Below are 18,725 nucleotides of genomic sequence, written 5' to 3'. Positions count from 1 at the left end.
ATAGTTGGTCCATTCAATTCTCACTCTTTATTGCTAAAATTTTAAAGTAGTATTATGAGTAGTATACATCAAGGATAAATTACTTTTTATACTAGTAATATATGTAACAATTATTTCCGGGCTAATTAATATACCAATAGTCAAAAAGTTACCTTTATTTACCACCGACCTTCGTCTTTAACTCAATATCCCTTTCATGTCATATAGAATGAAAAGACTTATATAGATGGAGTTATATAGTATGTAGAATTATTGAATATCTCATTGCTTCGTCCTTCCCACTATAAGTGTACTAAAAGCAAAAGCATAAAATAAAATTTAAAAAACCCCATAAAACTAAACGACACATCTTATTAATTTAACCCCTCAATTATATTCCTCAAATTTCCAAAAATTTGTATGATGTCATAATAATTCTACAAATATACATACATAAATACTTTTTTGTTTGTTTGTTTTTTTATTTTTAAAAGCACTATATAAAGCAAAGGTTAATATTCGTTTTAGTTACCATCTCCCTTTCTTTTTATTAATACCTTTTCCTTAAAATCTTACAAAAACATACCATAACGTAAAGAGTAAGAGAGGGAGATGGAAATGGAGATGGAGAAGCTTGGATGCTTAACACACCTTTTTGTCACGCTTTTTTTGGCCTCGTTCGCCGGTGTCGTGTCGATGCCGGCGTTAACAGACGTGACAATGGAAGCACTTTGTCCTGGCAAAGATGAATGTTCTCTTGCCATTTATCTCTCTGGTTTCCAGCAGGCGGTACGTCGTTTCATTTCATTTCCTGTATTTTCTCTAACTTGTTTTTATTTTTTCATGTTTCTCCTTATTTTTCTCCAAAGGGTGTTTTTCATAATTTCACGTATCTCCTTAATTTTCTTACACAGTGGTTTTTTTATTCATAATAATAGTTGATTTTAATTAGTTATGAATTATGATCTTATGGAGTACGTGTTAAGTAACGCAACAAAATACTACAAATATTCAATTTATTATAGGAGGGACTGAACTACTGAATGAAGTTAATATTACGAGTATAACGTACGTACTTCATTTGATCCCAATTAATTATGATAATTAATATTGTAGCATTAAAAGTTAGTTAAATAATCTAATTTAACAACTCCCCTGTTTGGCTGTTATTATGATTGATAATTGTGTATATCAATTTTGAAAAAGTTCGCATTTTCTTTGATTATAGATTATGGAGTATACAATATACATTGGCTTGATGTTCCATTATTCAAATGATGATTTGTCCATTTACATATTTCCAAATAATGATCAAATGAAAAGACACAACACTATTTAAGTACGGAGTACTTTGTATGTTTATGGCTTGGTGTTTCCAAGTGTACGTCGTAAGAAATTACATTGACCACCCTCCAAATTAAGTTGCTTTGTAGGATCAAGTAGTGATCAACACAAAAGAACTCCGTGAAATTGTTAGCAGTAAGTATGAGGAAGTTCATGTTACATCCACATAACTTAATAAGTGACGTGATACAACTATTAGCTTAAATTTTTAGTTTGTTTACTTGATTCTCTAATTATATGACTTACAACATGATATCACATTCAATTGTCCATTTCTATTGATCGAACATGTAACATCCTCTAGCTACCAACACAGGAATTAGGAAATAGGAATTCTCCTCACTTGTATTACACTTTGCTCCCACAACATCACATGAAAATGACACTTAAGTGACATATCATATACTACCTCCGTTACAGATTATGTGCAACAATTTGACATAAAACATAGAGGAAAAATGTCTAATCGTTACACATAACCTGTAACAGAAGTAGTATGTAGTACAATATTAAAGATTCACAGGACTACAAAAAGTTACAAAAACTCGTCAATAATCATCTATAAAATGATGTCTTTTACGAGGTAGTCGGTATGTTTTAACCCCTAAGGTCTAATATACGGAGTACTACTCTTTATTTTTCTTTTTCATCGTACTACCACTCTTGATTTTTCTTATTCATCCTCAGTGGTGTACAAAATTAACGTCATTTTACATGTACTTTGAAGTACTAGTATAATTAATTTAACTTGTGAAATTTTGTCTGGTTTTTTTTTTTCCTGCATAAATAATAAAACATGACATATTCACATATTACATGTGATTATGTGAATGTAAGAAAGAAGTTTCCTTCTCTTGTTTTTGTAACTTGCCGAAATTATTACAGTTTTTACTTTATATCTTCACGAAAACGTTAAAAAAACGAAAGTTCTACTCATATACAGTAGATATCTTCGTTCATTATTTAATTTTTGTAAGAGTTATTTTTCTTTCGTTTGTTTCCCTTACTTTTCGTTTGTTTTCCTTGGCAATACTATATGACTAATTTTTTTGTCCAGTAATATGTCGGCAACAATATTAACAATTGATTAATTGTACATCTCTTTCATGGACCAATAAAATTTTACTTTTTAATTTGCAAAAAAATAAAATATAATTTTAAAAAACTATTGGTAGATATACAAGTATAAACATTTTTAAAAACTATTGGTAGCATATACAAGTATATAATTCGTTTGATCAGATTAAAGTTGGCTTTTTTTTCATTCAAGAAATAGATGAGATTTTTGCATGTGTTTTTACCTTAGCTTTATTTACTTGTATTATTTAATGGTTTGTTTCTTATTAATGGTAAGAGAATCGTATCAAACAAAATTCGATTTCCTGTGAAAAGGTAAAGAGAGAGTTTGAATTGAACATGTGAATCAGATCAATACTTGGAAAACTTTAAAATTAACAAAAAAGTGCTTCGTGGATATGTGTTATGATTCTTATGATGATCTAGGTGAAATGATAAATTAAACTTAGAAAAATGGACGTATTATAGTATATGTTGAAATATTTTAATCATAATATTACATCGAAAAATGCATTTTTTTTTAAACAAAAAGTGGGATAAATAAAAATAAAGACCCATAATATAATACAACCTCGGTTAATTATTATGTGCAACTTTGGGGTATTATTAGTGAGATATAAAATATTCCAAAGTTGCACATAATAATTAACGGAGGTAGTACGTTTATTGATTATTGTAGGAAAGATGATAAAGAGGTTTGGGCCACAATCGTGGCAACTGTCCACTTTACCTGACCAAAGAGGTTCCACCTCAAAACCATATGACAATGAGGGGAGTAGTCCCTTAACATTATTAGATAGACACAATTTTCTCTTTTTCTTCCATGTGGGATACACATCCCAATATTTCTTTTCACTTTTTCAATCTTTTAATGTGGGACAACACTTCCACTCACGTGTGGGTTTGCTTATGGGCTCAACAGATGACACAATTTTATTATTATTTTTTTAAAATATTAAGATACGGAGTACTCCATACTAAATGTTATCGGCTTCATTGTTTAATTATGGTATAATATGAATAAATATTATGATGCAGATTTCAGGGATAGGGTCAGTGTTAATGACTCCGTTAATAGGTAATTTATCGGACATTTACGGCAGGAAATCACTCTTGACACTTCCTTTGACGCTCAATATTCTCCCCCTAGGTAATTTTTTTACTTTCTAAATTCTAATGCTTTGCTTAAACAATTTGACTTAATGGCTATCAAATCTTACAATTAATTTAGATCTCACAATTGTGTGGATGATTACATATAAACAGAAAGAGTTTTAATATCTTTATCAACGTTCCAATCATAAGAGAGTGACACATACGAAGTATAAATACAGTATTATAAGAGGTGGCAAATAGTTTTGAAAAATAATTTTGTTTTGTAATAGTTGGCTATTTTTGAACTTGGTATGACTATATGTCTTGTGGCCATGACATGAGATCTATTAATTTGTCTAGTCACACACTTATACTTTCATGCATTGTCAATTTGATTTGTCACTCGCTCTATCTTTGTTTCAATTATCTCATTTCTTTCTAATTAATTTGTAACATAATGCCAACATACATGTTAAAAGGATAACTTCACTTCAATTTATATTATTTACTGTTTAAAACTTATTTTTAATGATTCACTTTTACTTTATCTCAATAAAGTAACTGTTTTGTAAAAATTAAATTAATTTTCCTGACTTTATATTTTTACTAAATATTAAGTGTTGAGGAATCTCTTTAACTTTGTAAACGTAATATTTAATTAGCTAGCTACCTTATCTATGCAAATCTTTATTTTTTATTTTTTTAAAAAATAAAAAAATTATGATTTATATCTTTCTGGTTGATAGAGAAATCCCATCAAGTGGTATGCAAAGTGGAATGCAATTGTTTTCCTTGTCTCTTTCATTTTAATCTTTTCCACATTTGGAGGTGAAATGAGTAAATTGTAGTAGCATGCGTGTTGTTTGCACTCATGTCGACTAGTACTATGTAATATCTATAACTTTCTATTGATTTGCCAATAATATTGATGATTCAAGCGAAGAATATTTCAACACAATGACAAATTATTTTTGTTGCTCTAAATTGAATGCAGTGGTATTGGCATATAGTAGGGAAACGAGTTTTTTCTACGCCTATTACGTGCTAAGAACATTGGCATCCATGATATCCGAAGGCGCTATTCACTGTCTCTCTCTTGCTTACGTTGTATGTATTGTTCTAACTCCATCTCTATATATCCCTTTCTATTACTTCTCTTTGATCTCTCAATTTCGAATTATCTAGAAAATATCATCTATTGATTGTTATGCATAGATTTGTATGTCCAAGTGTTCGGACACATGTTCATGTGTACATGCATTTTATGTGAGTACGCAATGTTGATGTGTGCACAACACAATACCACTTAATTAATCCCACTATTTTAAGTACACTCAAATGTATACTAGCTAATAACATTAATTATCATACATAACCCATAAGCCCACCATGATAAAAGAATTCATATAAAAGGGTACTCCGTATAATATAGGAATACTTACTGATAGATAAACTTGACAATAAGAAATATCAACCAATATTATTTAAGAATATATATATACGAATACGACGTGTGTGTATATATATATATATATAGCAGTGGTCTTACGAACATGACAAAATAATTTATTTATTTATTTTTCAATTTATATTGCAAAGTAGTTATTTAGCTCTATAGAGGAAGTTGAATTGAAAAACCAAGTATAAGCCAAATAAATTTAGAAGTTTCTCAACTTTGATTTCTTTTTAGGGTGAATTGAAGTATGGGATTATTGTCCCTTTCTTTAGTACGAGTATGAACTTATACGGCCTAGCAGTAGCTTCATACTATCATACAAGTGGCGTATACTAGTATATTTTTGTCACTTTTCAAATGGTGTTTGATCTAATTACTAATTTGACCTTCCAACGGCTTCCCTTTTTGGACACATCTCTTTTACTATCGTAGACACTCCGTTTTGTAATGACATATCAGTTTTTCCTAAAGTGAAATGATATAAGCACCTTCTTAAGTTTATTTACCAATTAAGTACTACTGTAATTTCCAAATCCTATCTTAACCAATTATCCCTCCCTTTTACTTTTCTTTCTTCTATATTTGAAACTAGTTTACTTTTCTTTCTTTCTTCGATATTAAGTACTACTGCACATTATCACGCTCTACCAATCAAGCTGTAACTACGTAGTAATACATTACTACACTAAAGAATATATCCCACACGTTTTTATTATTGAAACTAGTTAAGTTAGATGAACAAAAAAAGTCATGATAGATAAAACAAGGGATTTCAAAGTCATTAGAACATGTTATGCTTATGTTTTTAATCAAATTCATTGTAAGATCAATGGAGAAATTTAAAAGCAATATAAATGTAGCAGACTAGCAGTTAATTTTTTTTTTTTTTTTTGAATAGCGACTAGCAGTTAATTTAGAGCTTAATAGTTCTTAATTTTTCTCCCCAGGCTGACAAAATTTCAGAGGGAAAACGAGCATCAGCATTTGGTATTCTTGCAGGGGTTAGTTCTGCTGCATTTGTATGTGGTACATTATCAGCTAGGTTTCTTTCCACAGCACAAACATTTCAGGTCTTTCTCACTCACTCTCTCTTACTCGCTCATTGGCACCTGCTATCGATATTCATCAAACAGTCTCTGACTAATGAACATAAACTTCACAGGCTGCAGCGTTTTCAGCCATGGCTGCCGCAGCTTACATGAGGATTTTCCTTCAAGAAATAACACGTAAAACTGATGCTTCAATTCAGCCACTCCTGAAATCTGACCCAAGCAGTTCCTCAGATGATGATATGACAAAGAAGGTTCAGATTTTCAAGAAGATCCCAACCTTCCATAATATAAAGAGCTTACTAGGAAGCAGGTGTTTCATCAGCATCGAAACTTGATCGTCTAAATTTTGTTTCTCTTCTCAATATCAACTGTCTAACCCATCTAAAACATTTTTTCTTACGCAGCAAAACATTTTCACAGATCACAGTTATGGTATTATTCAATAGTCTAGCAGAGGGTGGCCTACAAGCTTCATTGATGGTAATGACTCAAACCAACCAAATTACAAGCAACTTCTAACACAGAACTAATCCCACATACAAACTCTAAAAATCTAACACAATTGAAGACCGGGTATGCATACTAGTTTAACAATAACCTACATTGAGCAGTAGCATAAATATCAAAAACATAGAATATTAAGAACCTTTTGTATATAGCATGATCTTAAACTTGCAGTAAGATTAGAGGATATTGTAATACATAACCAAAAACATGTTTCATCTGATGCAGTACTTCCTGAAAGCAGAGTTTCATTTCAGCAAAAACCAGTTCGCAGACCTGATGCTGATAGTTGGTATTGCAGGAATGGTCTCACAGGTATTGAGATAAACTTTAATGTTTCTCAGAGCTTAAAAAGTTGGTATTCTTTTCTTTCACTTCTCAAATCAGAACATGTCAAATTCTGCAGCTAGTTTTGATGCCCATGCTACTATCAGTAACAGGAGAGGAATGGTTGCTTAGACTTGGGCTCTTAGTGGCGAGCACAAACGTAGTTTCTCTCTCTCTCCTTCCTTCCAAAACCTAATTATTTGTATAACAGATATCACATTCTAGATCATACTGCTAAACGAGCTTCTGAATTTTGCAGATGATTCTTAACAGCGTCGCTTGGGATGTTTGGGTAATATCTCTCGACCATACCCAATCTCATAAACAACTAATGCTTGTGTGCAATAGTATTCACTTACAGATACAACTCACACTAATATGCAATAAGATTTACTTTAAGCTACAGCTAACTATGCAATAAGATTTAGTTTAAGCTATAGCTAACTTTTCACCCTTTACATGATTGATGACATTTCTTTGCTTAGAACTGGAAATATTTGAAATTTTGCTGACTATTAGATCATCAAAACTATTTGCACAGGTCATTTATGCGGTAGCCGGGCTTTCAGTGTTTGTTGTTTTCACAAACCCTTGTGTAAGTCTTCTCATATTTACCTTCACTGTTGTCTCTAATGTTTTCTAGCACATAACAGAGACTGCTAAACGTGTGCAGATGCGTAGCATTGCCTCCAAACAAGTAGGAGAAAGTGAACAGGTAAAATACCTTACACTTCTAAAGATTCAAGTATCATTGCTCTAATTTTCTTATTCAGCAAGGTCAAATGCTCCAAAGCTCCTACATACTGTTTCCCTTGCAGAAATTCTTTTCTGATTGTTCTCTTGTCACATTTTTCTACTCGTGTTTGCTGTTCTCAGGGTAAGGCTCAAGGATGCATCTCAGGGATAGGTTCTTTGGCCAATATCATATCTCCATTGGTTTTTAGCCCTCTAACTGGTAGGTCAAATTCAAATTTATTTTCCTTTTCCCAAAAGAGGAGCAAATAACCTTAATTGTTTCTTTCCTATGCCGTCAGCTACTTTCCTCTCAGACAAAGCACCATTCCATTTCCCCGGTTTCAGCCTGTTGTGTATCGCGTTATGCATGGTAAGGGCTCCTACCTCCTCGACTGACATGAAAATGACCCAAGGGAAAATTATAAGACTAGATATGGGCTTTCCTCATGGGTGATAAAATTCATTATTTTACCAAGGAATTTGAAGAAAATGCTAAATTTGGTGCAGGCAATGGCTTTCCTTCAAAGTCTAATGATAAGGGCAACTCCGAAGATTTCAAGCAACATGGTAGCCTAGGCAACAGATAGAGTTCTAGTAAGAATAACATCTACTTTTTCAGAATGTAAGGTGGGCATCTCACAGAATGAAGAGTAATATACATACTGAGGTATGCTGCCAAGACAGAAGGAGCTGAGCCAGTATTAAGAACCAAGTCAGAAGGCAATCACCAAGGCATGTATATCAGATTTCCCATGATTATGTTGTATATATAGAGGGCAAGTTTATAAAAGATCCCAATTTAGCTAGTCTGTGTTTTTCTAAATAGGATAGCTAGATAATTTCTTATTTCAAAGAGCTTTTTGATGATTACAATCTCTAAGTGCAGCTAGACCAAAGAATTACATAAATCAAAAGCACCTTTACGCACTCAACAACCTTTTAGGGCAGATTTCCATCCAGCCTACATACATATAAATTCACAATTGGACAAATCACTTCCACACAAATAAACAGAATTATAATATTCTTAACTTTACGATATCCGATCCAAAAGAAGGCTATTCCCGCAAAGGTATATTACACTCTTCATGAGGATATCAATTTCTGAATTCTGATGAAAGTGTACTATGATATACAGAATCCTTAATGATAAGAATTTTGACTCGTTTTCCAATAATTCCTGAAACCTTATAGTTTTATTAAAAATATATGCAATACTATAATAATTTTAAGTATTCTCCTATACAAGGCAAGGTTTTAAGCATCAAATTGAAGCATAGAGTAAAAAATGAAGCCCAAACTGAATGCATACTCAAGAACTCTAGTACATGGAAATAACCGAGCTGCAGTATAACATACAAAGGCAACTAAATCTAATCCAATTTAGTACGAATGACTCATTCTCAACTCCAGTTAAACTTAAAGATTTTATTGAGCTATATGGACACAGTAGATAATTTAACAGAAAATGTTCACAAGTACAATAAACCTATGTTACAACTATTGAGATTCAGATACATAGATGCAGAATGTACATACTCTATAGTAGCATATGTCCCATTGCTTTATATTCCACAGAATCCATCACTGCCATCGTCAATATCCCGATAGTCAAAATTAACATCGGCTTCATTGCCTCCATATTTGAAGCTTGAATTTATATAGCATTTCATACCATCAAATAAATTCAGATTATCAACAAGTTTGTGATATGCATTGCAGCCACAACACTGCCAAAAAAAAATAAAAGCACAATGATATGGATTAGGACAATGATGAACGCACAGAGAAAGACAAAACACCATGACTTATTGTATAAAGTGTTCAACACATAAAATTTCAGCATGAACTGATGATCAGTCTTCCAGTTAAAATTTTTATATTCTATAAGATTAATAAGCAAGTAGGTAGAAATAGTAGTAAGATAATAAAATCTCAACAGAGTTATACACAGCGTCCCAAAAATGACCAGTTTCGAAGACATTCCAAAAATAAAGAGTGGTGAATTAATCATTTCTTAAACACCAGTAACAATGGTTAACGAAAGCAGAGAATTTTGATAAAAAGATATAGCTGGTCCATACAACATTACCTGAACAAAGACAGTACCATCAGTATATGCATGAGGATTGATGGCACGAGTTGTTCGCTGGCTACAAATGTTACAGGTGAAGGCAATAAGCATTCTCCGCCTAGGTGATTTTGTAAAGAGAGACCAGGGGAAAGTGGAGATCTTTGCTGCACTTGATTCAGCATCACCAGCAGACTCAGGGGGGCCTTCCATCCCTGATCCCGTTGTCCACCCTTTGCCAGTGGCAGCACTTAATACCAATCCCATTGCAGTATCCTGAGTAGAGATTGAGCAAAATAGTGTTATATTAGCTCTAGAACACACTTCAGAATAATCAAGACAAACATACAACCATTCATGTAACCGATAAAATCCATACATAAAACAGTAACAGCACCAAACAATCATAATAACCGTTAATATATCACTGATGTAACAACAAATGAAGATTCAAATCTAATGTAGGAAAGCCTCAGAAGTTATAGAATGTGAAGTTGTTTGGCTGGAAAAAACATAGATTTCCTAGGAACTTCTACTTCCCACAAAACAGAATAAACTGCACTTCCTGACTTCCTATCAAATATAGCTATATGGAAAAACAACTTCCTAGTATATGTTCAACCAAACAACCACAATTATTTTACGCGAGCATTTTATCTTGTCAAAATGACTGCCAATTCAAAACAAATAGCTCAATTTTACCAAATGTATCTCCCTCATTATCTTCAAAAATCCTATCTTGTTAACTTTCTTCTCTTTACAATGCAAATTACACTTCAAAATACTCCCTTTCTCCTCCTTCGCCATTTTTCTTGACTTTTCACCTCTCCTTATTACTCACGCATAGAATAAAAACTAATCAAGAATTCTATATCTTAACCTAATCTCACAGCAAAATGCATTAGAAAATATCAAATTGATACTCCAATATACACATAAATTCAAGCATATTTTTCCTTGTTTCTACAGCAGTCCTCAATTCAATACAGCAGCAACTCAATCAACAGATATAAAACAAAAATAGCATAAAAATCAAGCAAAGTACTCATTTACCTTGGAAAGAGGAGAGAGAGAAAGGCTGCGATTATCAACGACGGGAACAATCCGCAGCTCATTGGACTCTGATTGAAGATCAGATTCATCATTCCTCCCTGCAAAATATCAAAAATCAAAATCAAAATTCGTAATTAATCAACAATTATAACAAACTTTGGGCAAAAATTCAACAATTAAACTAAAAAAGAACAAATTAAAGCTCGGAAATTGAAAAAAAAAATCGATCACCTTTGGAAGCGAGAGGAAGACGAAGTAGATTAGGCCGAGAAGATTGTTGTTTAGGGGAGAAGATGGAGAGAGGAGAAGAGGGAGAAGATGAAGAATTGAGAATTGCAGTTGCAGAAGACATAGTTAGGGTTTCCATGATTTTGAATAGCTCAGAGAAGAAGCGTAGAGAGGTGAACGGAGGAAAGGAAAGTGATGATCACAGAAAAAAAAAATGGCAAGAAATTTGAGGAAGAGAAGAGAGAGAATATAGCATGCATAAATAATAAGGACTAAACTGTCAGCTTTCTAACATATAAATATCCGGTTGTTATGGTTGACATGGAATCGTGATAAGTTGCATACGGACTACATTTTTGGATTAAGGCGGTTTAATAAAGGTACGGTCTGGAAAGAACTTTTAGAATTAAGGCATGTTCTATTCGGTTTATTTCAGTTTAGTTTAGTTCAATTACTTAACTTCAATTTAATTTTTAATTTTCTTCTCTCAAAAAATATTAAATTCAGTTCACTAAATCATAACAGACCTTTAATTTATTACAAATGCAGAGTGGTTTTTATAGAATATATTTCAATGACTAAACTTGCTAGTTCAAAAAAAAAATTATCATAAGGAAAAATTGAAGGATTTACGGAATACATGTAATCAAATTATGATCAAATAATTATGGGATCTGTTCTCGAAGGCTTAAGTAGGGACCATGGTAAACATTTTGGTAATTTTTATTTCTGGACGAAAAAAAAGCCAAAAAATTCCAAAATTGAAAGCTAATATCCACGTTTTTTGAGAAATTTTGGAGACGGGTCTAGTGTCGAAAATTCTTGTAATTCTAGGGATACATCTCAGGGTCATATAATGTCGTTTGGAACCATATATGATCATCATTTGTTGTCATAAATGTTCATGGTAGGCTTGAATTAATGAAATCGGTGCAAGTTGTAAACCGGTAAATTGGTCGTTTAAAGGCAAATTGGATGGTTTCACCCACCCAACTGGACTCCCAGAGGATATTAGTGACCATGGTAAACATTTTGGCAATTTTTATTTTCGGGCGAAAAAAAGTCAAAAAAATTCCAAAATTGAAGGCTAATATCCACGTTTTTTGAGAAATTTTAGAGGGTTTTGGGGCTCGTTATCGAAAAGACTTGAGATTCTAGGGAATACATCTCGGGGTCATATAACGTCATTTGAAACCATATATGATCATTATTTGTTGTCATAAATGTTCGTGGTAGGCTTGACTTAATGAAATCGGTGCAAGTTGTAAATCGATAAATTGGCCGTTTAAAGGCAAATTGGATGGTATTCCACTCACCCAATTGGACTCCTGGAGGGTATTAGGGACCACCATAAACATTTTGGCTATTTTTATTTCCGGGCGAAAAAAAAAGTTAAAAAATTCCAAAATAGAAGTCATATCCACGTGTTTTGAGAAATTTTGGAAGGTTCGGGGCTCAATGTCGAAAAGTTTTGAAATTTTAAGGAATACATTTTGGGGCCATATAATGCCGTTTGGAACCATCTATGATCATTATTTGTTGTCAAAATGTTCGTGGTAGTCATGAGTTAATAAAATCAGTGCAAGTTGTAAACCGGTAAATTGGTTGTTTAAAGGCAAATTTGATGGTTGCACCCAGCGCCAGGTGGAATCCCGGAGGGTGTTAGGGACCATCGTAAACATTATGGAAATTTTTATTTCCGGGCAAAAAAAAGTCAAAAAATTCTAAAAATGAATGTTAATATCCACGCTTTTTGAGTAAATTTTAGAGGTTTCGGTGCCCGATATCGAGAAGCCTTAAGATTTTAGGGGATAATATCGGGGTCATATTATGCCGTTTGGAACCATATATGCTCATTATATTTTGTCATAAATGTTCGTGGTATGCTTGAATTAATGAAATTGGTGCAAGTTGTAAATCAGTAAATTGGCCGTTTAAAGGCAAATTGGATGGTTCCACCCAGCTAATTAGACTCTCGGAGGGTATTAGGGACCATGGTAGACATTTCGGCAATTTTTATTTTCGGGCGAAAAAAAAGACAAAAAATTCCAAAATTAAAGGCTAACATCCATGCTTGTTGAGAATTTTTGAAGATTTCGAGTCCCGGTGTCGAAAAGCCTTGAAAGTTTAGGATTATATCTCGGGGACATATAATGCCGTTTGGAACCATATATGATCGTTATATGTTGTCATAAATGTTCGTGGTAGGCTTTAGTTAATGAACTCGGTGTAAGTTGTAAATCGGTAAATAGGCCGTTTAAAGGCAAATTGTATGGTTCCACCAACCCAATTGGACTCCCGGAGGGTATTTGGGACCATGGTAAACATTTTGACAATATTTATTTTCGAGCGAAAAAAAGTTAAAAAATTCAAAAATCCTCCACGGGGACGATCTCCCCACCACGATGGGTAGCCGTTGAGTTGGTAACAATCCGACTCATCATGACCGGTGCGGTTGCAATGATTGCACACCCTATCCAAGCCACCCGATGCACGCTGAGATTTGGCAGGAGTGTCTACCTTGAAGGCCATAGGACTGTCACGCGCCTCCCCACCTTTCAAACGCTCAGCTTGTATTATTTGTTGATAAGCTTTATCAACCGTTGGTAAAGGATCCTGAGCCAACAATTGACCCCTAATCGAGCCATAAGCTTCATCCAAGACGATTAAAAATTGATGTAGAAAATCTTCCTGCCTCAATTTTTCAACTTGAGCCACAATATTACACTTACATGAGCCACACGAACAAACTGGAACGGTGATGTACGTGTTCAGTTCATCCCAAATTTTGGCAATACGACCAAAATACGCCGCCACGGAATCAGTCTTTCCTTGTTTACAATCACCCAAGGACATCTTTAATTGGCAAATTCTAGTGCCACTAACCACACAAAAGCGGTTCTTCAAATTGTTCCACAAGAGATGAGCATCATCATACTCTCCTATCGTTGCCCTTACCGAAGGGTCCAACGTATTTGTAATCCACGAGACTAACATTGAATGAATAGCCTCCCAATCCTCCAATTTCTCTTGATCCGTTGGTTTCTTGATACTTCCATCAACAAAACTGTACTTTGATAAGTGTTTTATTTGTCCACTTATCATGGCTTTCTAAACACAATTTTGTACTCTTTTCCCTACTTTAATCCCCTTTTCTAACTCCTCTTGTGCTAATTTGCATCTTTTGGCTTCCCCGTTTCTTTTTATGTGTGTGCTCATGTTTGTAGGTGCAATGAAAAATGGGTTAAATAGCATAAGCATGAAGAAATACCTTTTGGAAGCAATGGAAAGCAGGAGCGGGCGTGCAGCCTATAAGGAGCGGGCGCTCCTACCTGAACTGCCACAATCTGCCTCCCCCTGCACATAGAGGAGCGGGCGTGCACCTAAATAGGAGCGGTTGCTCCTCCCTGTTTTCCTACTTTCTGCCCCAAATTGCTGCAAGAGGGTAGGGCATGCAGAGAGCCTAGGAGCGGGCGCTCCACACCCAAGAGCGGGCGCTCCTACTTACTGGAGCGGGCGCTCCTCCTGTTCTGAAGCCCGATTTTAACGGATTTTACGATGTAATTTTTGGGCATATAAATAGGATGCTTGACTTTAGATTTTGGAATCTTCTTTCCCTTTAGTTTTCTTAGGCCATTAGTTTCTCTCAACCCTCATTAATTAGCTTAGATCTTCTCAAATTCAATCATTGTAGTAGATTAATTGAAGATTGTTCTCTTGAATTCAACAATTTCTCAACTTTGAAGCATTTTAAGTAATCTCTTTCCTCTATCTCTTACTCTTTAATTTCAGTTTTTATTTATTTTGAATTGTTAAATTCCTCTCTTGATCTTGCTTAATTGTTGTTGCATGTCCAATCTACCTTATTCCTACTACTCTCAACTTGTTAATTTAATGTTTGAATTGGAACTTGTTGTTTTGATGTCCTTCACCATGTTTAGTGAGTAGTTAATTAGCTAGGGGTTGGGTGAAGACCCAACCAAGCCATGGGTTGATTGATGTTTGTGCTTGCATGTTCATTTTGGGTTGATGATTGATTGTTAAAGAATTGGTTAATTGCATGTGTAATTGGATGACCACTTATTGCTCATGTATTCACTTTTATGCTTGCATTGAGAGATGGAGTCTAGTTGTGAGCCTTTTCTTATATGATTATGCTAAATTCCTCTTGATTATGGTTCCTTGTTTGAATGATGTGATAGTATTAGTTGCAACAATTAGGTGAGAAATCCCAATTGCTTGTGCCTTAATGCTTTCTTGGACCGATCGAAAGACAAACCCGAGTTAGTAGTCTACTTCTCATTGTTAAGACTTGGTTGGCCTATCTTGTTAGTTGAGTTTGGTTTAGGAATGCTTAGTGTTGTGGATTCGAAAGAAGGCAATGTTGAGTGCCCTCTCTATCACCCAATTTGTGTTCATGTTTGCCTATTGTTTTGATCCGTTGGTTTGGTTGGAGTTGATCCCTATTTCCCCCTAGTGTTTGTCTCCATAGTAGTTACCTAATCAAAACCCCCAATTTGTGACTGAACTAGATTGCAACCGTTTCATACTCTCGGTGTACTTACCCATTCCCTGTGGATACGATCCTCTACTTACCCTAGACTTGTCTTAGGTGGGTTTAGGTAGAATTATTGTTTGGTTTTAGGGTGATTGTCCATCGACCGATTATTCCCTCTACCAAAATGGCGCTGTTGCCGGGGAATGGCGTTAAGCATTGAGTTACTTATGAGATATGTGAGACTAGTTCATTTGTATAGCTTTATTTTTCTTTATTTTCTTTGACTAACCTACTAATATCCCATCTAGTCTTCTTTGTTTATGCCCAAACGCAGAAATATGACACTTCCTCTTGTGCCGTTGAATCTCAAGCTTGAAAAAGTGGTAAGGGCAAATCGAAGAGAAAAGAGGGCGATAGCTAGTGGTGCTACATCAAGTGAGCCTCGAGTGGTAGTGGAGTCCGATCACTCTAGTTCCAGTGAGTCTAGTGGAGACACCATTCCATTAGAGTCACCAAGGACAAATTCTCCAACTTCTTCACCTTTTCAAGACTTTGAAATGGCCGCTCCGAACAAGACTTTGAGAGAGTTTGGTGTTCCTCCACCATATCAAGAAGCAAGTGGGATTGCTACTCCCGCTATTGAAGCAAACAATTTTGAGATAAGGCCCGCCCTTATCACCTTGATTGAGGGTCATCAATTCTCAGGGGCAAAGCATGAAGATCCCGTTGCACATCTCAAGCAATTCACACGGTATTGTAGCACCGTGAAGGCAAATGGGGTGACTCCGGAGTATATTCTCTTAAGCATGTTCAAATTCTCTTTAACGGGCAAGGCAAGTGATTGGCTTGATAGGTTGCCTCCGAACTCATTGAACACACGGAATGAGGTAACTTCGGCATTCCTTGGGAGGTTCATTCCCCTTGGGAAAACGGCGGAGTTGAGGTCCAAGATTTCGAACTTTCAACAAGAGCCCGATGAGTCTCTTTATGATGCTTGGGAGAGATTCAAGAGCTACCAACAACAATACCCCCACCATGGCATGGAAGATTGGCTCTTGATCCATGGGTTTTATAGAGGACTCTTGAGATCGGACCGCATACTCTTGGATGGAGCATCGGGAGGACCTATCATGAACAAGCCACCCACGGAGGCACTAAAGATCATTGAGGATGTAGTTCAAAACTACACCGATTGGAGCCCCGATGAGAGAAGCACTTCCAAGAAAGGAGGAAAGTACGAGGTAAATGCTATAAACATGATTAACTCAAAATTAGATGCTTTATCTTCTAAGTTTGATCAATTGCAATCCTTTTCTCTATCCCCTTCCCCACGTCAAAATTCACATGCATCTAGTTCATTAAATGAAAACATGTCAATACAAATGATGTCTTGTGATACTTGTGGAAGTGATGATCATGTGACTTCGGAATGCTATTTGTTAAATGATTCATGCTCCCCTTCCCCTTCCATGGAACAAGTAAATGCAATTAACAATGGTCAAACCAATCCTAGGTATGACCCTTATTCCAACACCTATAATGAGGGATGGAAACATCACCCAAACTTTGGTTGGAAAGGGGGCCAAACCCAAGGAAATGGTCAAGGTCAATATAGTGGCCAAAGGAATGTTCAAAACAATAATCAAGGAAATTATAGGAACCAAGGTAGTGGTAACTATGTGTCAAACAACCAAGTAAATCAACAAAATGACAATAGGTATCACCAAAGAGGTCAATATTCGTCCAACAACAACCCACCCGGTTTTAATGGAGGAAATAAACCTACCCTTGCTCCTATCCCTCAACCTCCTCTTCAAATTCAAGCTCCCCCTCCTAAGTCAAGCCTAGAAATAACAATGGAAAAATTTGTTAATGCTCAAACTAAGAAAACCAATGACTTAGAGGAGACTATCAAGCAAGTGCAAGTCCACAATAAGATCCTAGAAACTCAATTAACTCAACTAGTTAATGCAATTAAAAGCAACAATCCTAGCACCTCTTCACCTAGTCAAGAATAACATTGTAAGGCAATCATGACTAGATGTGGGACTAGCATAGATGAAACTCCACCCATGAGCTTGCAAAAAGAGAGTGAGAATGAGGAGGTTGGAGAAGAAAAACAATTTGAGATGTCTAAGTTAAGTGAGGATGAGATAGTTGGCGTGAGTGAGTCCACCACGGTGAGCTTAACCGAAAATTGTAGTGCAAATATCAAAAACCACTCTCCCACTAAACTAAAAGATCCCGGAAGCTTCTCCATTCCTTGCTATATTAAGAACACTTCCTTTGAAAATGCCCTATGTGATTTAGGAGCTAGTGTGAGTTTGATGCCTTTCTCGGTTTATGAGAAGCTTGGTATTGGTGGTTTGGTACCCACTAATATCACTCTTCAACTTGCCGATGGATCCACCAAATTCCCTAAGGGTAAGGTAGAGGATGTCCCTCTCAAGGTTGGTAATTTCACCATTCCGGTTGATTTTATTGTGCTAGGAATGATGGAAGATGCCCTCACCCCTATTATCCTAGGTCGACCTTTCTTAGCAACGAGTGGTGCAATAATTGATGTAAGGGAAGGAAAACTTACATTAAATGTGGGTGATGATGAATTTTGTCTTATTATTGACCCCAAGAGAGGATGTCCTTCCCCCATAAAAGATTGCATGACCTTAGATTCTATTAGTGATAATGATTTGCATATGTTGAGAATGCTTTGTGCTACTAATCCTCTTTTCAATGTCCATGAGTCAAAGCAAGGTTTGATAGGTTTGATGAGGTGATTTCCATGCTTGCTTGCCTCAAGACTATGCTTGAAGACGGTGAGTCCGACACTCACAAGGATGAAGAGGGTGACATCAAAGCTTCCAAGAAGAAGAGGAAGGGAAAATAAAGGAGAAAAAGGAAGAAGAAGGATTCAAAAAAATGATGAAAATGAATTTGTTGTAGGTGTTAGTCAAGAAAACAATTTGGTTTTGCCCAAGATGGCAAGTTGTAACAATGAAAACAATGGTGACAATTTGGTTTCGAAATTTATCCCACCTTGAGGATATTTTTCGAATTTGCGTCAAGCTAGTGACGTTAAAGAAGCGCTCCCGGGAGGCAACCCGAGTATTTTTTGCTTTTACTCAAAAAAAAAGAAAAAAAAAAGAGAGAGATGAAAGAGCTTAAACTAACACTTAACATTTTGAATGTTTGCTTAGTGTTTTGTTTTTGTTGTAGGTAATTTGCAAAAGGATAGCAGAAAAAGGCAGATTCGAAAATTCAAGATAGGAGCGGGCGCTCCTACCCAAATGCACGCCCGCTCCTACT

At 35.3% G+C, this 18,725-nt stretch overlaps 4 protein-coding genes across 4 annotated transcripts; 2 read left to right on the top strand and 2 right to left on the bottom strand.

Moving 5' to 3' along the window:
- The first annotated feature begins 281 nt into the window (after positions 1-281).
- On the top strand, positions 282-8,483 carry LOC110738916 (hippocampus abundant transcript 1 protein-like). Its single transcript, XM_021919379.1, has 14 exons — positions 282-768; positions 3,439-3,550; positions 4,490-4,602; positions 5,899-6,021; positions 6,114-6,313; positions 6,408-6,483; positions 6,736-6,822; positions 6,914-6,994; positions 7,094-7,126; positions 7,376-7,429; positions 7,508-7,549; positions 7,711-7,789; positions 7,869-7,939; positions 8,077-8,483. The coding sequence occupies exons 1-14, from the start codon at positions 592-594 to the stop codon at positions 8,143-8,145; spliced, it is 1,317 nt and encodes a 438-aa protein (XP_021775071.1). The 5' UTR covers positions 282-591; the 3' UTR covers positions 8,146-8,483.
- A 368-nt stretch (positions 8,484-8,851) lies between these two features.
- On the bottom strand, positions 8,852-11,296 carry LOC110738928. Its single transcript, XM_021919384.1, has 4 exons — positions 10,925-11,296; positions 10,694-10,791; positions 9,662-9,916; positions 8,852-9,299 (listed from the first exon to the last, which is right to left on the bottom strand). Exons 1-4 carry the CDS (start codon positions 11,058-11,060, stop codon positions 9,135-9,137), a joined length of 654 nt encoding a protein of 217 aa, XP_021775076.1. The 5' UTR covers positions 11,061-11,296; the 3' UTR covers positions 8,852-9,134.
- Positions 11,297-11,499: 203 nt separating this feature from the next.
- LOC110737042 lies at positions 11,500-14,026 on the bottom strand. Its single transcript, XM_021917399.1, has 2 exons — positions 13,394-14,026; positions 11,500-11,508 (listed from the first exon to the last, which is right to left on the bottom strand). Exons 1-2 carry the CDS (start codon positions 14,024-14,026, stop codon positions 11,500-11,502), a joined length of 642 nt encoding a protein of 213 aa, XP_021773091.1.
- Positions 14,027-15,757: 1,731 nt separating this feature from the next.
- LOC110737034 lies at positions 15,758-17,437 on the top strand. The gene has a single exon (XM_021917388.1). The coding sequence runs from the start codon at positions 15,758-15,760 to the stop codon at positions 17,435-17,437; it is 1,680 nt and encodes a 559-aa protein (XP_021773080.1).
- The last annotated feature ends 1,288 nt before the right edge of the window (positions 17,438-18,725 follow it).

The sequence above is a fragment of the Chenopodium quinoa genome, unplaced genomic scaffold (assembly GCF_001683475.1).
Source record: "Chenopodium quinoa cultivar QQ74 unplaced genomic scaffold, ASM168347v1, whole genome shotgun sequence".
Lineage (NCBI taxonomy): Eukaryota > Viridiplantae > Streptophyta > Magnoliopsida > Caryophyllales > Amaranthaceae > Chenopodium > Chenopodium quinoa.
This window is presented reverse-complemented; position numbering and strand designations above follow the sequence as displayed.

What these genes read in the sequence shown, in the direction of transcription:
- LOC110738916 (XM_021919379.1), top strand. Translation starts at nt 592, where the DNA reads ATGGAAATGGAGATGGAGAAGCTTGGATGCTTAACACACCTTTTTGTC. An exon ending in TCTCTGGTTTCCAGCAGGCG is followed by an intron (nt 769 to 3,438) that starts GTACGTCGTTTC and finishes ATTATGATGCAG; the next exon opens with ATTTCAGGGATAGGGTCAGT. An exon ending in GGTTTTTAGCCCTCTAACTG is followed by an intron (nt 7,790 to 7,868) that starts GTAGGTCAAATT and finishes CTATGCCGTCAG; the next exon opens with CTACTTTCCTCTCAGACAAA.
- LOC110738928 (XM_021919384.1), bottom strand. Translation starts at nt 11,060, where the DNA reads ATGGAAACCCTAACTATGTCTTCTGCAACTGCAATTCTCAATTCTTCA. An exon ending in TCTTCCTCTCGCTTCCAAAG is followed by an intron (nt 10,792 to 10,924) that starts GTGATCGATTTT and finishes GATATTTTGCAG; the next exon opens with GGAGGAATGATGAATCTGAT. An exon ending in ATGGTACTGTCTTTGTTCAG is followed by an intron (nt 9,300 to 9,661) that starts GTAATGTTGTAT and finishes TTTTTTTGGCAG; the next exon opens with TGTTGTGGCTGCAATGCATA.
- LOC110737042 (XM_021917399.1), bottom strand. Translation starts at nt 14,026, where the DNA reads ATGATAAGTGGACAAATAAAACACTTATCAAAGTACAGTTTTGTTGAT.
- LOC110737034 (XM_021917388.1), top strand. Translation starts at nt 15,758, where the DNA reads ATGACACTTCCTCTTGTGCCGTTGAATCTCAAGCTTGAAAAAGTGGTA.